The sequence below is a fragment of the Aquarana catesbeiana genome, linkage group LG12 (genome assembly GCF_042186555.1).
Source record: "Aquarana catesbeiana isolate 2022-GZ linkage group LG12, ASM4218655v1, whole genome shotgun sequence".
Classification (NCBI taxonomy): Eukaryota; Metazoa; Chordata; class Amphibia; order Anura; family Ranidae; genus Aquarana; species Aquarana catesbeiana.
The window spans coordinates 46,350,114-46,366,483 of NC_133335.1; the positions used below are offsets into that span (position 1 = coordinate 46,350,114).

At 43.6% G+C, this 16,370-nt stretch overlaps 1 protein-coding gene across 1 annotated transcript in view; it reads left to right on the forward strand.

Annotated features, from left to right (window-relative positions):
• Nucleotides 1–16,370, forward strand: part of PSMD11 (proteasome 26S subunit, non-ATPase 11) — a 54,926-nt gene that overhangs the window by 11,202 nt on the left and 27,354 nt on the right. The window contains exons 3-4 of the mRNA XM_073607685.1: nucleotides 13,317–13,441; nucleotides 16,081–16,152. Coding sequence (XP_073463786.1) covers nucleotides 13,317–13,441; nucleotides 16,081–16,152 — 197 coding nt within the window. The remainder of the gene's footprint in view (nucleotides 1–13,316; nucleotides 13,442–16,080; nucleotides 16,153–16,370) is intronic.

Here is a 16,370-nt window from a genome sequence, read left to right on the forward strand (position 1 = left end):
AGATGCAGCTGATTAGCCAACTCATAGGTGTGAATGGGCTTTTAATAGGAGCGACTCCTATAGCGTGGACAGTGTGAATAGTCTTAAAACATTGCAGCATATCGATCCCCACATGCTCACTAATGCCCCGTACACACTTTCGGACTTTGTTCGGACATTCCGACAACAAAATCCTAGGATTTTTTCCGACGGATGTTGGCTCAAACTTGTCTTGCATACACACGGTCACACAACGTTGTCGGAAAATCTGATCGTTCTGAACGCGGTGACGTAAAACACGTACGTCGGGACTATAAACGGGGCAGTGGCCAATAGCTTTCATCTCTTTATTTATTCTGAGCATGCGTGGCACTTTGTCCGTCGGATTTGTGTACACACGATCGGAATTTCCGACAACGGATTTTGTTGTCGGAAAATTTTATATCCTGCTCTCAAACTTTGTGTGTCGGAAAATCCGATGGAAAATGTCCAATGGAGCCCACACACGGTCGGAATTTCCGACAACACGCTCCGATCGGACATTTTCCATCGGAAAATCCGACCGTGTGTAGGGGGCATAAGAGAAGCCGCTATGTTTTGGGATCAGTTTGAAGTTGTGTGTAAGCTGCAGTCTGGCCGTCTCCTAGTTTGTAGTATGAACGCTGTGTACATATCGGTTTCAGGTTTGCGGCCTTTTATGACACAGCATTTTGTTCTGTATTTTTAGTCCATTAATCATCGTCTTAAACGAGATGAGATGCCTTTTTATTTCCGTTGTGATGCAGTCACATCCCTCTGTGTCAAAACCAATCGAGAGGGCCTGGATGAAAGAAAACATTTCTTCTACTTGTTATATAGAATTGTTTTCAGGGTATTAGTAAGGTAGCTTCCTAAATAGTCAGGTATTTGTGAGCGATGTCCCCTAGACAGCTTTGTGTGTATAAAATGGCATAATGTAAAATTGAAAGTAGAGCAAAACCCCCAAAGAAGAGAAATGTGTGTGTGTGTGTGTGTGTGTGTGTGTGTGTGTATATATATACACACACACACACTATATTACCAATATATTGGGACGCCTATCTTTACCATGAACTTTAAAGTGGATGTAAACCCGAAAATTTTTTTTTTTTTTTTTTGATATCATACTGCAGAGTATAAGATTTCCTATCATTTGAGTTTATCCATCTCTGAGCAATCCTCTTTTATTGTTCAGTGAGATAAAACTTGACAAACAGAGAAAAACTTTGTCAAATCCTCCCCCTTGCTGTGAGTGACAGGTGATTTACATCTCGTGCACTAGCCTAAGAGACATGCATTATTTTTTAATTCCCTCCCACTCCTTTCTTCAGCAGCTCTGCAAGGATTGGCTGTTCCACACCTCAGCATGATTTGGCATGCTGAAGTCATGTGGTTACTTTCCTGTCTTTCACTGGATGTTAGAGATCATAGCAGAAGTTCAGTGTAAGAAATACACAGGAGAAAATGCATATTGACAAGGGGAGTGTAGAGGTGGGCGGGGAGACTACTGACATCACGACTCCACCCACCGAGCTCCAGACAACAGACCCGCCCACAGAATCTGCAGTTTTTTGACTCTCATAACAGACAGAGGGGAGACATTTGACAGGTAAAGATACATGCAGGAGGCATTTATATCCTTATAGATAACCCCTATGGAAGTAGTTTAGAAAGGATGACATTGGGTTTACATCCACTTTAATGGCATCCCAGTCTTAGTCCATAGGGTTCAATATTGAGTTGGTCCACCCTTTGGAGCTATAACAGCTTCAACTCTTCTGGGAAGGCTGTCCACAAGGTTTAGGAGTGTGTCTATTGGAATGTTTGACCATTCTTCCAGAAGGGCATTTTGTGAGGTCAGGCACTGATGTGGATGAGAAGGGCTGGCTCGCAGTCTCCGCTCTAATTCATCCCAAAGGTGTTCTGTCAGGTTGACGTCAGGACTCTGTGCAGGCCAGTCAAGTTCCTCCACCCCAAACTCGCTCATCCATGTCTTTATGGACCTTGCTTTCTGCACTGGTCCAAATCGTTTGGTGGAGGGGGATTATGGTGTGGGGGTTGTTTTTCAGGGGTTGGGCTTGGCCCCTTAGTTCCAGTGAAGGCTCCTCTTAAGGCGTCAGCATACCAAGGCATTTTGGACAATTTCATGCTCCCAACTTTGTGAGAACAGTTTGGGGATGGCCCCTTCCTGTTCCAACATGATCAGTGCACAAAGCAAGGTCCATAAAGACATGGATGAGCAAGTTTGGGGTGGAGGAACTTGACTGGCCTCCCGATAGAACACCTTTGGGGTGAATTAGAGCGGAGACTAGAGCTGGGCGATTTTTCTCCTTTAAAAAAAAAAAAAAAAATCTGCGAATTTATTTATTTAAAAAAAAAAAACTCGATTAACGATTCGAATCGAGTTTCTTTTTTTTTTTTTTTGATGGATACCACGCTGGTCCTGAGGAGCTGCGGGCAGGAGTTTTTAGGTGAGGTCATGGCTGCGGACTAGGCCGAAGCCGCGGCCTCACCTAAAAACTCCTGCCCGCAGCTCCTCAGGACCGGCGCAGTGTCTAAAAAATCGATTTGCTGAAAATTTGAATCGATTTGACCTCTCAACTCAAGGTTCAAATCGATTTTTTTTTTTTTCCCCAGCCCTAGCGGAGACTGCAAAACGGGTCTTGTCAGCCAAGATCAGCAAATGCGATTCTCAAAGAATGGTCAAACATTCCCATAGACACACTCCTAAACCTTCTGGACAGCCCTCCTAGAAGAGTTGAAGCTGTTATAACAGCAAAGGGTGGGCCAACTCAATATTGAACCCTACGGAAGAAGACTGGGATGCCATTAAAGTTCATGTGTGTGTAAAGGCAGGCGTCCCAATACTTTTGGTAAATTATAGTGTATATACATTTGGGGGAAAAAATACGCTGTCTTGTTTATTTAAGCAGCCTTACAGCCAAGTACATTACAATAACCTTGTCATTGCCTAAACTCTAGAAATAAAAATCTGCCAGAGGTTCAAGCTTTTTCCTAATCCTACTTTTTAAAAGCATATTTTTTTTTAATCTGTGTCTTGCTGTTGAATTCGTCATACTTCCTTTCAGGTGAAATTTTGTCAGCAGGACACTAGAGCTGCACGATTCTGCATAAAATGAGATCACAATTTTTTTTACTTGGCATAAAGATCACGATTCTCGTGGTGTAACATCATCTTTCACATTATACAAAAAAAAAAATTGGGCTAACATTACTGTTTAGTTTTTTTTTTAATTAATTGAAGTATATTTTTTCCTAAAAAATTGCTTTTGAAAGACCGCTGTGCAAATTCAGTGTGACATAAAATATTGCAACAATCTCCATTTTATTCTCTAGGGTCTCTGCTAAAAAAATATATATATTTAATGTTTGGGGGTTCTAAGTAATTTTCTAGCAAAAAATACAGATTTTAATTTGTAAGCAACAAGTGTCAAAAAAGGATTAGTGGTTAAAATGACTTCATTTAGAGCCAGTTCACACCATATGCAGCCCAGTGCGTTTTTTTTTTTTTTTTTTTTCTGCATCAAAAACACATTGAAAGTAGGTTATATGGTTTTCAATAGCATAGTTCACACCAGTGCTTGCAGTTCCAGTGCGTTCCAGTTCCAGAAAAAAAAAGTAAGACATGCTGCATTTTTCCTGCACTGTACTGTACTGGAACGCTGTAAAAAGCATCAAAAACTCACGGGAATGCACCAAAAATGCACTGGAACACCCATGTTCTTGAGGTTAAGGGAAAAAAAGGGGGGGAAATGCACTGGACTGCCTCAAAAACGCACTGAAATGCATCAAAAACGCGCATGCAAAAAAGCATCTGGAGCACATCCGGACTGCGTTTCTATGGTGTGAACTTGCCCTAACAGATGGAAGTTCATTCCTTTGATCCAAAAGAACTAAAAGATACTAAAACTTGTTGCTGAGTTTTTTTTTTTTTTTTTTTTTCTTTTGACAGCTCTGCACATGTTACATAGAATTGACAAAATGCTTTATTAACTATTTAAGGATCGACCGCCGCAGTTGTACGTTGACTGTTTGAACTGGAATATTGTTATGGCAGCAGCTAGCTACCATAACCCCGGTATCCTCTTCAACAGCGGGGGATCCGCTTTCAGATAAAAGTGGTCTCAACAGCGGATTCACAGTGACATCCCTTTTATCGGGGGTGGGAGAGGCCCCCCCTTTCCCGCCACGCTCTGGTGGTCTCCGCCTCTTACTGGAGCCATCAGTATTGGTAGAGACGATCGGGTTCATGAAGGTCAGTTTGAGAGGTGGAGGACGCCATTATTGAAACATATAATCTTTCCAGGTTTATGTTTCCCCCTTGGGGCTCCTTTTGGGGGTGATATTGGCCAATGTGGATTAATTTTTGACTGGCGGTTTGGTGTTTTACCAGCCTAATACAGGCCTTCTATCCACCAGTTAGAAATGTGATCATCAGAGGATCCATCGGTGGGGCCTGCCTTCTGATTCATTTGGCTTAAATATCAGTATTATTTATTTTATACAATTTTTTCATCTATACACAGACAGTGCCTGATAAGTACTATTCTCCTGAGGAAGTCACAGGACGTGGTGAAACATGTTGAGAAACAAGTCTTTCAGTCGCACCTCTTGAAACTGTACTGTAATACTGGATGAATTTTTTTAATCAATATGTCTTTTATCAATTAATTTTTCTAAATAAAATGACATTTTTTTATATAATCTGTGTGTTATATACTGCACTCTTAAAGTCCCATTCCTATATACACACACACACACACACACACACACACACACACACACACACACACACACACACACACACACACACACACATATATATATTTGCATTTTAATGTAAATGTTAGATCTGAGGTCTTTTTGACCCCAGATCTCACATTTAAGAAGTCCTGTCATGCTTTTTTTTCTATTACAAGGGATGTTTACTTTTTTTTTTTTTCTTTTTAAGGACAGTGTCAAAATAAAAAGTAAAATAAATAAGAGAAAATACAAATAAATTGAAAGCGCCGAGCTCGCACGCAGAAGCAAACATATGCGTAAGTCGCGCCGTATTAGAAAACTGTGTTTAAACCACATGTGAGATCTCATCGCGATCGTTAGAACAAGAGCAATAATTCTAGCCCTAGATCTCCTTTAACCTGTAGAAATTTTTAAATGTCGCCTATGGAGATTTTTAAGGGTCAAAGTTTGTCGCCATTCCACGAGCGGGCGCAATTATGAAACGTGACATGTTGGGTATCATTATCTTTTACAATATAAAAAAAAAAAAAAAATGAGCTAACTCGGTCTTATTTTTTTAATTAAAAAAAGTGTTTTTTTTTTTGTTTTTTGTTTTTTTCCCAAAAAATTGCGCTTGTAAGACCGCTGTGCAAATACGGTGTGACATTGCAATGACCGCCATTTTATTCTCTAGGGTGTATGAAATTTTTTTTTTTTATAATGTTTGGAGTTTCTAAGTAATTTTTCGAGCAAAAAAAATGAGTTTAACTTGTCTAAGTATGAGTTTAACCAAGTCTGAAAAATAGGCCTGGCCCTTAAATGCTTAAAGTGATTGTAAAGTCTTGTTAAAAAAAAAAAAAATAACATTTTATATTTACCTCCTCTGTGCAGTTGTTTTTGCACAGAGCAGCCCAGATCCTCCTCTTCTCGGGTCCCTCTTTGCTGCTCCTGGCCCCTCCTTCCTATCGAGTGCCCCCACAGTTAGCAGCTTCCTATGGGGACACTGGAGCTGTGTCACAGCTCCGTGTGTCCATTCAGACACGGAGCCCTGACCTGACCCCGCCCCCTCTCTCACCTGATTGGCTGACTGACTTTGATAGCCACGGGAGCCAACGGTCCTGCTGCTGTTTCTCAGCCAATCAGGAGGGGTGTCCCGGATGGCTTAGACACTTGTGGTCATCGCTGGAGAGAGATGGGGTGCTGGGGAGGCTGCTACACACACAAGGTTTTTTAAGCCTAATGCATAGAATACATTAAGATAAAAAAACCTTCTGCCTTTACAACTTCTTTAAGATCGTGAGGAAGGTTAAATCGCAATGATGGTTTTTTTAACGATTAATTGTGCAGCTCTACAGGACAGACAGTGTTCTAATGGAGCTCCAGATAGCATTAAAAACCTGACAGGGGTTCTAGTACTTCAAGACTGTGAAACTAGGAAACTAAAGTTTTGACTTGACGTGCAACATTAAGTTTTTATGATTAAAAGAAATAAAAAAAATGTGTGTGTGTGTGTGTGTGTATGTATGTGTATATGTGTATATATATATATATATATATATATATATATATATATTAGAAATAGGGAAAAAAAATCAACAACAAAATAATCTCTAAAGAAAGGAGATGGAGTTAATTTGGGCTAACTGGCATTAACTATAAGGCGTTTTAATGTTTTATTTATGTATAAACATGTAAGTTTCCAATGCATATCAAGAGTCTCCCTTATGATCTGCTATGAATGAACAAGAGAAGGTGCAAAGATACTATTGCTTCATTGTATCTCTTCTTGACACTGCATGTTCAGAGTGTGAGTTTACACAGGCCTGGAAAGATTTGCTCTTCTGTAAATAAAGACTGTCCCGTCTGTCAAAATGACAGCCAGAAATTTCCAGTAAATGTTACTGTAGAGCTGCTGGAGAGACAAAGGGGCATAGTACTTCCTAAGTAGCATGCTTAATGTCCATAACTTTTTTTTTTTTTAATAGTTTTGCCTTTACAAACTCTTACGTACTTGAGAATATTATTCAGCGCTTTCGAAAAATCTTGGCAGTGTTCAAATGCTGCTGCTACTATTAAGGGGAACTTTTGCGAATAGGAATACATTTGTTACAATTGCTGGCTTGCTTTTAAGCCTCGGTTCACACCAGAGGCGGCACGACTTGCAGGTCGCCTCACCGAGGCGACCTGCACACGACTGCCCGGGCGACTTGCAAAACGACTTCTGTATAGAAGTCTATGCAAGTTGCCCCAAGTCGCCCCCAAAGTCGTACAGGAACCTTTTTCTAAGTCGGAGCGACTTGCGTCGCTCCCCTTAGAACGGTTCCATGGCACAGAACGGGAGGCGACTTGTCAGGCGACTAGGTCGCCTGACAAGTCGTCCCTGTGTGAATGGGCTCTAAGGGTTAACATGGGTATTACATACAGGCTCTGCAAAAAATAGAAACTTTGGGGTTTTTTTGCATACATTTGTGCCCTATATATAGGCAAAGTGATGAAATCCCATATCCTATCAGGCAGCAATAAAAACTTGACATACAGTAAATGCTAACGCTTCCTAATTACAGAAATAACACTTACCTGCCCTCCTCTATCAAATTTGAATGGTATTTTTTTTCTTTATTTTTTTTTCTGCTCGGATTACCTAGGCGATCCAATCGTCACAGGTCCCAGAACATTGCTGGACCATTCACAAAGTGCAGCGTGGCTTGTGCATGCACAGTGAAGCAGTCGGCTGGGAAGCCACAAGGAATCGCAGCCTGCTGCCCGCAGTCAATATGCCGGCGCCAGGGACCAAAGACTTTTTTAATTTTCATATACCAGACTGAAGCTCCTCTTTAACCACTTCCTGCCCGCCATATAACAGAATGACGTGCGCTTTTGTTTAAGGAGGTCAGGTTCCCCCTTGCTGAGACACCCCGCCCCCCCCCTGCACAGAGCGCGGGAAAGGGAATTGTTTAAAGAAAAAGAAGGCGGAGTGCTGGAACACGGGGGCATGGCTTACACGCCGGGGGTGTGGCTTACACGCCACCGGTGTGCATGTGGAGCTGAGTGCACGTGAGACACGGCACAGGTGCAAGGATCACTGGTTTTAAAAGGTGTGCACTCTGGAAGTGTCTGGTTGGCTGACGGAGGAACACAAAGCACACAAGTGGCATGTAAGCTGTATGGGTGTGTGGATACAGGCATTTCCAAGGGGCACGTTTTACTCCTCATTGAGACTGGGCATTTATAGTAGCATGTTATGTAATTGCTAGACTAAAGCTCGGCAGTAGATGCACTTTGTTTAGTACCGCTGCTTTTTTGTGCTTAGGACTATGACTTCCCGCAGGAGGGGTAATTCATCAGGGGGAGTGCAAAGTTGCTGCGGTCAGAACCTGAGGCTCCTAGTCGCATGCCCACAGTTCCATCCTCCCCTGAAAGACCTGGAGCATCTGGCGAATCTGAGCCATCTTGTCTCTCAGGCATGGTGGCTACCTCCAATGTCCCATCCTCTGCATACGTCACTAAGGACGATTTGGCTTTGGCTCTGGCTGGTTTGGAAGGGAAAATAGCCGAGATGTTAGCATCTTCCTCCCAGGAGGTGAGAAAACGCTGCAGATCCCCCTTCTCCTGCCCTTGACCTTCCAGTATTGGAGCATCAATGGGCAGATAATATTGGGGTACCTTTTTGAGAGAAGGAGGTTCAGGTGACTCCTCTTCTGAGGATTCAGCGTCCGAAGAACCTTTCTCAACTTCGCAATCGCAGAAATTGCTAATCCAATCCCTTACGGACTTAGTTTGTTCTGGATATAAGTTGCTTCCTGTTTCCTTCTCCTCCTTGGTTCCCTAAAACCCCCACAGGGTTCTCATGCTTTCCCTATGCACCCGTTACTGGAGCAACTGATTTATGCTGATTGGGATCACCCAGATAAACAGTTTTCTCCTCCTAAAAGATTTTCAATTCTTTACTCTATGGAGAAAAAGTTCTCAAAGAGATGGGATTTGCCAGCGGTAGATGTGGCTATCGCCTCTGTGAAGAGGAGTTCAACTTGTCCAGTGGACAATGTACAAGTATTTAGTGATCCAGCTGATAAGAAGTTGGAATCTCTACCTAAGGCCTCATTTGCTGTAGCTGGTGCTCGCCTTGCGCTCGTGTTGATACATATGCGCAGGATTCTGTGGCAATAGGCATCTGTCAATCCCTTTGGGATGAATTCAAGCAGGTTATTAAAAAAGTTCCTGCTCAAACTGTAGAGGCCCAAAGTTTAGCTGAGCTACCTAGGGCCCTATACTTTGCAGTGAACGCTATCAAGGATTCTATCTACCAGGCGTCTCGCCTTGCGCTCGTGTTGATACATATGCGCAGGATTCTGTGGCTAAAGAACTGGTCAGCTGAGTTACCATGCAAGAAGCTCTTGGCTGGGTTTCCATTTCATGGAGAAAGGTTGTTTGGGGAAGAGTATATCCAAAAGATTTCGGGGAGTAAAAGTACCCATCTGCCGGTTAAGAAAAAGAATAGACGGCCTTCTTTTAAACCTTCTCCTCAGATGTCTGGGGCAACAGCCTCCAGCAGTCTCGACGGCCTCCACCATCAGGGGCAAAGGGTAAGCCTCATAACCAGACACAGGGCTACAAAAAGCCCTGGAGTCAGAAGTCCACAAAACAGAATCCAAAAGCTTCCTTGTGAAGGGGCGCCCCCGCTCGATCGAGTGGGGGGGAAGACTGTGGTGATTTTCAGAAACTTGGCAATAGGAAATCCAAGACGTGGGTCCTCTTTGTAGTAGCCCAAGGCTACAAACTAGAGTTCCAAGAGTTTCCACCATCGCGTTTTCTAAGATCAAACGTTCCCAAAGTCCCAGTAAAGAAAAAGTCCTAATTTCTGGCACTGGATCGATTTACTGTATCAGGGGGTAATAATAGAGGTTCCCTCAGCAGAGAGGGACATGGGGTCTTATTCAAATCTCTTTTATGGTACCAAAACCAAATGGAGATGTCAGACCCATTCTAGATCTCAGAAACTCCTAAACATTCGCTCCTTTCGAATGGAGTCGATTCGGTCAGTTGTTTCCACCCTACGGGGAGGAGAGGTACTAGCATCCATAGATATCAAGGATGTGTATCTACATGTGCCAATATTTCCCGCTCACCAGAGGTTTCTTCTGCGGTTTGCGGTAGAGCAGCGCCACTTTCAGTGTTTGGCCTTGCTGTTCGGGTTAGCCACCACTCCCCAACTGTCTACAAAAGTGTTAGCCCCAGTACTAGCAAGACTAAGGGGCCAGGGTATAGCAATAATAGCATACCTAGACGACCTGCTACTGGTGGATCAGTCAATAGCAGGGTTTAATCAGGGGGTGTCCAGAACAGTCAGTTATCTGAGACACCTGGGTTGGATTCTCACTCTAGAGATATCATCCTTAGACGGTAAGAAGGCTGCAGTTTTTGGGCCTGGTCATAGACACAACCCAGGAAAGGTTGCTCTTGCCTCAGGCAAAGGTCAATGCTCTAAGAGAGCTGGTCCAGGCGGTCAGGACAAAGAAGGGTCCTTCCATTCGCCTTTTGTATGAGATTACTAGGGAAGATGGTAGCTTCTTTCGAAGCGGTTCCCTATGCCCAGTTTAATTCAAGACTGTTGCAACACAGTATTCTGTCTGCTTGGAACAAACGGATCCAAGCCTTGGATTATCCAATGAATCTGGCTCCAAAGGTATGCCAGAGTCTCAACTGGTGGTTGATAACCAGGTAGTAACGACGGATGCCAGCCTATGGGGCTGGGGAGCAGTTCTAGAGGAGACCACTGCTCAAGGAAAGTGGTCAGAGTCCCAGAAGACCTTGCCCATCAATATCCTATAGATTCGGGCAGTATGTCACGCTCTCTCCTGTCAGGATACAATCCGACAATGCCACAGCAGTGGCCTATATCAATCACCAAGGGGGCACCAGAAGCCACGCAGCCCAAGGGGAGGTGGACCATATTCTGGCTTGGGCAGAGAAACATGTTCCTTGCCTATCTGCAGTTTACATTACAGGAGTGGAAAACTGGCAGGCAGATTTTCTGAGTCATCAACAGTTGTTGTCGGGAGAATGGTCTCAACATCCCGATGTCTTTTTGGCCATATGCCAAAGATGGGGGACGCCAGACCTAGATCTATTGGCGACCAGGTTCAACACGAAGTTGGACAACTTTGTGGCAAGAACAAGGGATCCACTTGCACTCGGAGTAGATGCGTTGGTGACCCCGTGGAATCAGTTTTCACTGATTTATGCATTCCCTGCAATTCAGCTGCTACCACGGCTGCTTCACAGGATCAGGGAAGAAGGGAAGCCGGTAATCCTAGTGGCCCCGTCATAGCCCAGAAGACCCTGGTATGCAGGGATTGTGAGAATCGCAGTAGGGGAATCTTTGACTCTTCCAACTCGTCCGGACCTGCTGTCACAGGGACCCGTATTCCATTCTGCCTTACAAATGCTAAATTTAACGGTGTGACTATTGAAGCTCACATTCTAAAAAATCGGGGGCTTTCAGGTTCGGTAGTAACCACTCTGATTAATGCCAGAAAGCCGGCATCCAGGACCAAATGTTACAGAGTCTGGAAGGCCTATGTCACTTGGTGTGAAACCAAGGGTTGGCATCCTCGTAAGTATGTCATAGGATGAATTCTGGCCTTTCTACAATTAGGAGTAGAAATTAAGCTGGCCTTGAGTACAATCAATGGTCAGATTTCGGCCTTGGCAGTGTTTTTCCAAAGGCCGCTTGCTTCGCATTCTTTAGTCCAGGCATTCATACAAGGGGTAACTCGGATAACTCCGCCAGTTAGAATACCCTTGTGCCCATGGGTTTTGAATCTGGTTTTGTCCGTGTTCCAAAATCAACCATTTGAGCCTATATGGAATATTCCTTTGATCCTTTTGACAAGGAAATTGGTATTCCTAGTTGCGATAACCTCTGCAAGAAGAGTATCAGAATTTGGCTGCTTTCTCCTGTAAATACTTAATAATTTACAAGGATAAGGTGGTGCCAAGTGGATTTGTCAGGTGATTAGTCAGGCTTCTGGCCTAAAAGGAAGGGTTCATCCCTTTAGGATTAAAGCGCACTCTACCCGGGCAGTCAGTGCTTCATGGGCAGTGCATCACCAAGCCTCTGTGGCTCAGATTTTCAAGGCCGCTACTTAGTCGTCAGTACATACATTTACAAGATTTTATCAAATGGATGTAAGATGGCAGGAGGACACCGCCTTTGGGCGCAGTGTGCTGCGGGCAGCAGTATAGGTCCTCACACCTGGTGGCGGCTATTTGCTTTGTGTCCCCCTCCTCTCAGGTGGCATTGCTTTGGGACATGCCATATAGTTATTACTATGGTGCTCTGTGTCCCGTGATGTATGATAAAGAAAATAGGAACGGCTTACCTGTAAAATCCTTTTCTTGGAGTACATCGCGTGACCCCGAGGTCCCTCCCCCATTATTGGGATGTGTGTGTGTATATATTGCTTTGCTACGAAAACTGAGGTACTCCCGGTATGGGAGGGTTTAAATAGGGAGGGGGGCTTCCTGTTTCCTTTTTGGTTATACTAGTGTCCATTCACCTAAAGGTGACCTATAACCCATATAGTGATTACTCTGTGTCCCGTGATGTACTTCAAGAACAGGATTTTACAGGTAAGCTGTTATAAAAATCCTATTTTTCATAGCGTGGGTTGTCAGCACCCAAGGCAGGACAAGTAATTTGCACCCATAGCCCATATTATTTTATATTATGACATTTAGAGCTCCCTGAGTCCCTTCCACTCGTTCAGTATTATAGGATGTACCACTCTTTCTCTTTTTTGTTCTCCTTTCGTTCCCTTTTATCTCTCTCTATCCTAATATCTTGTTTTTTTTCCCCATCCCTCTCTCTTGCTGTCTTTCTTGTTCTTTCTCTCCCTTTTTTTTGTTCCTCCCCCTTTGTTTTCCTCTCCCTTCCATTTATTCTCTATTTTTATTCCTTCTCTTACTCCTTGGTGGGGGGAATGGGATGAGTGGCAGTGCTGGGGGGAGTTCTGATTAGCCAACTTAGGTGCCCCTGATCAAGGTCATCTGCTGGTCTGAGAAATGTAGTGGGAACTTTTAATGGCAATTATAATCACAGGTAATGTTGCTCACTGTGTCTCCGGCTTCACTGAGTCTGCAACTTTGTGGTGTCTCGTAGCTTTGACACCTATGCCGAAATCAGGGTCTCCTCCAGCCTATCCCACTTCACATTCCTCGCCAGTCAGCTGACCTCTAGTCTCTGCACCCCAGCAATGCTGTGAACTGAATGGGCGGCTGTGAAGAGGCTGAGTGGGCGACCACAGGCTCCAGAGACAGCCCTGCTGGGCGGCTGCAAAAAGGCTGGGAGAGAGCGGTGCGGGCTTCAGGAACAGCCCAGGATTCGGTGACCCCTGGCAAATCATTATTCGACCCCCAGGTTGAGAACCACTGATCTAGAACAAGAAGGAATTGGCTTTAATGTATTGGTTGTTTGCCTCCTTGTTTTGTTATATGTCCTCTCCATTGTGCAGTTTTTCTGTCATGTAGTCAGTAGTCAACAGCAGTCAGCTGACTTCACTTTCCTGTCTTTACAGAACTCGGTGGTCTCCTGAAGTATGTGCGTCCTTTCCTCAACTCCATCAGTAAGGCCAAAGCAGCCAGACTGGTGCGGTCCCTGCTGGACCTCTTCTTGGATATGGAGGCTGCGACTGGACAAGAGGTGAGAGAGAGATCTCCATATCGGTCTCTCAAAAGTAATGCAACGGGATGGGAATCTGCAATTTATGTCTACAGTGCAGACATGTAAAAAGCTGCTCATTGGTTAATGTGAGCTTGTGGTTCTGGTCTTGTGGAATGACAAGTTCTGGGATATATAATAAAATGTGAAGTGAGCTTAGAGTAGTATCGGTCTACTTTGCATTTAGATGCATTATGCCTTGGGTAAAAGATTATTTTTCTTTTCTACTTTTCTTTTTTTGCTATTGAGAGAGGGTGGTTTGGGCACTTTGTTTCACTTTACTAGCTACCTGACTTTCTCTGACCTGTTTGATGGCTAAACTCCACCAGTGACAATCCTCTTTTCTATTGAGCGTCTTTACTGGCCACTGAGACAGTCTTACTGGACATTAGAATGTGGAAGTGGGTAGTGCTTAACCAAGTGACACTAAATCAGTGAGGAACACATAGGAAACTTTTTGGGTAACCAACGTAACAGCTTTTATTGTTTTAGGCTGTGCTTTTATTTAAAAGCTTTAAAATGGAGCATAGGTTTACCTTAGCGAAGATGCTGGTGCCTGCACCCAAAGCTGATTGTCGAATCGGCTCGGGGTGTCAACATCGCTGGATCCCTGGACAGGTAAGTGTCCCTATATTAAAAGTCAGCAGCAAACTGTTTACTCCCTACTTTGTTTCGTTCTCTGGGCAATGTTATGTTGCAGTGATCTCTGGTGCATATGGTACGTCACTTTGGACTTTTTCTTTCTCGTACTTTTTCCTATTAAACCTGAAAATTCTTCTTTAAATAAAGTTAATTAAAAAAAAAAAAGTATTTGTAGCTGCTGACTTTATTTATTTTTTGTCCAGACTGGAGCTCATCTTTAATGTCTATGGGCAGCTGTATGTGGAATTAGAGGCTCCCCGGCAGTAAAACATGCCCATTTATGCTGTATGTGTAAATGTGTCCGTGTGCATGTAGCCCTAAGGGTTCTTAAAGGGGTTGTAAAGGTAATTTTTTTTTTTTTTTTTTAAATAACAAACATGTTATACTTACCTTCACTGTGTAGCTCATTTTGCACAGAGTGGCCCCGAACCTGGTCTTCTGGGGTCCCTCGGCAGCTGTTTCAGCTCCTCCCCGCAAGAACTAACCACCTTAATGCGAGCTCCCTCACATGGTGGTTACTTCTTGCGGGCGCGCTCCCATGATACAGCCGGCGGCTATAGCCGCTCACTGTATCACTCGGCCCCGCGTCATTGGATGTGATTGACAGCAGCGCGAGCCAATGGCTGCGCTGCTTTCAATCCATCCACTGTAGCCAATCAGCGGCCAGGCTGAGCGGCAAAATGGATGTCGGAAGCGAGCGGCTGACTTTCGAGGGGTCAGGTAAGTAAAAGGGGGGGGCTGGGGGCGGCGGTATTGTCAGAAGTTTTTTCACCTTAATGCATAGAATGCATTAGGGTGAAAAAAATTTTACCTTTACAACCCCTTTAAGGTTAATCAGTTCCATCATGAAAACAGATAAAAAAAAAAAAAAAAAAAAAAAACCTAATGAAAACAGAATCCTTTTGCATCAATTTGTATATCTGTCTTCAGTTTAGTTCGTATCCCTGTACATCCATTTTTCATGCCATAGTTAAACAAAAGTAAAAAAAAAAAAATGTCAGACATTATTGGGTGACATTTGTGTCTGTAAAAATGGAAAATCTTTTCTGTTTTCTTTCTGTTTATATAAACTTACGTCCTTTTACATCTAAGTGCCTGTACGCGCACATTGAGTATCTGTCTGGATCTGTCTTAAAAAAAAAAAAAAAAAATGGCTGAACGCTCGTGTGAAAGGGCCTGTCACAAAAGATGGAATCCTTTTACATCAGTTTGTACTATTTCTTGTCTAACAGATGACATCTATTTATGTCTTCAAATCCGAAAAAATCTCCTTCACTATCTAAAATCTGAATATCATTCAGAGTTTACATAGTGAAGGAGGGTCAGTTTGATTCCTTCCGGAAGACCTGGAGACGGAGAAACAGCAGGGAATGGGCGACCTTAGCTTCCTTTCCACAACATAAGCAGAAACATTCCTTAGATCAAGAATCCTTTTGAAATCCTGAAGTCCACTTTCTATTTTCCTTTGCACCTCTAGAAGCTTGGAACTACCACTCTGTCTTGCTAGACACCTATGTACCCATTATTACTAAATTTCTGTACTCTAAAACAGAGGACCCCAACCCCCAGGCCCTGAACCGGTATTGGTCCGTGGCCTGTTAGGAACCGGGCCACACAGCAGGAGGTGAGCAGCGGGCAAGCGAGCGAAGCTATCTGTATTTACAACCACTCCCCATCGCTTGCAATACCGACAGAGCTCTGCCTCCTGTCAAATTAGCAGCGGCATTAGATTCTCATAAGAGCACAAACCCTTCTGTAAACTGCACATGCGGGGGCTCTATGTTTCATGCTCCTTATGAGAATCCTGATTATCTGAGGTGGCACTTGAATCATCCTGAAGGGAGATAGGGATGTTGGGCAGGGTTTCACTTCCTGTTCTGTTTCTGCGGACGGGAAATTCATGACAGTATTTGCGTATCCTGGAGTTCAGTCTGAGCTGTGAGAAGCAAGTATATAAAAGTAATAGCGTTCTCTTCCAGGTGGAGCTGTGCTTGGAATGCATTGAATGGGCCAAGGCTGAGAAGAGGACCTTTCTACGCCAAGCGCTGGAGGCAAGTGGGACAATTAAATGATTTATAAGATCAATAAATGCCCAAACTTTTTATATTCCAGTCTAATGGCAAAGCAGGATAATAAAGTGTTTGTTACCCCAGCATTTCAAATTCCTGATATGTGCCTGCTGTACCATATTCCTGTATGAAAAATGTTCCTGCTCTTTTTATTTTATTTTTATTTATTTCAGGTACTTAAATAGCGCCGTCAATTTATG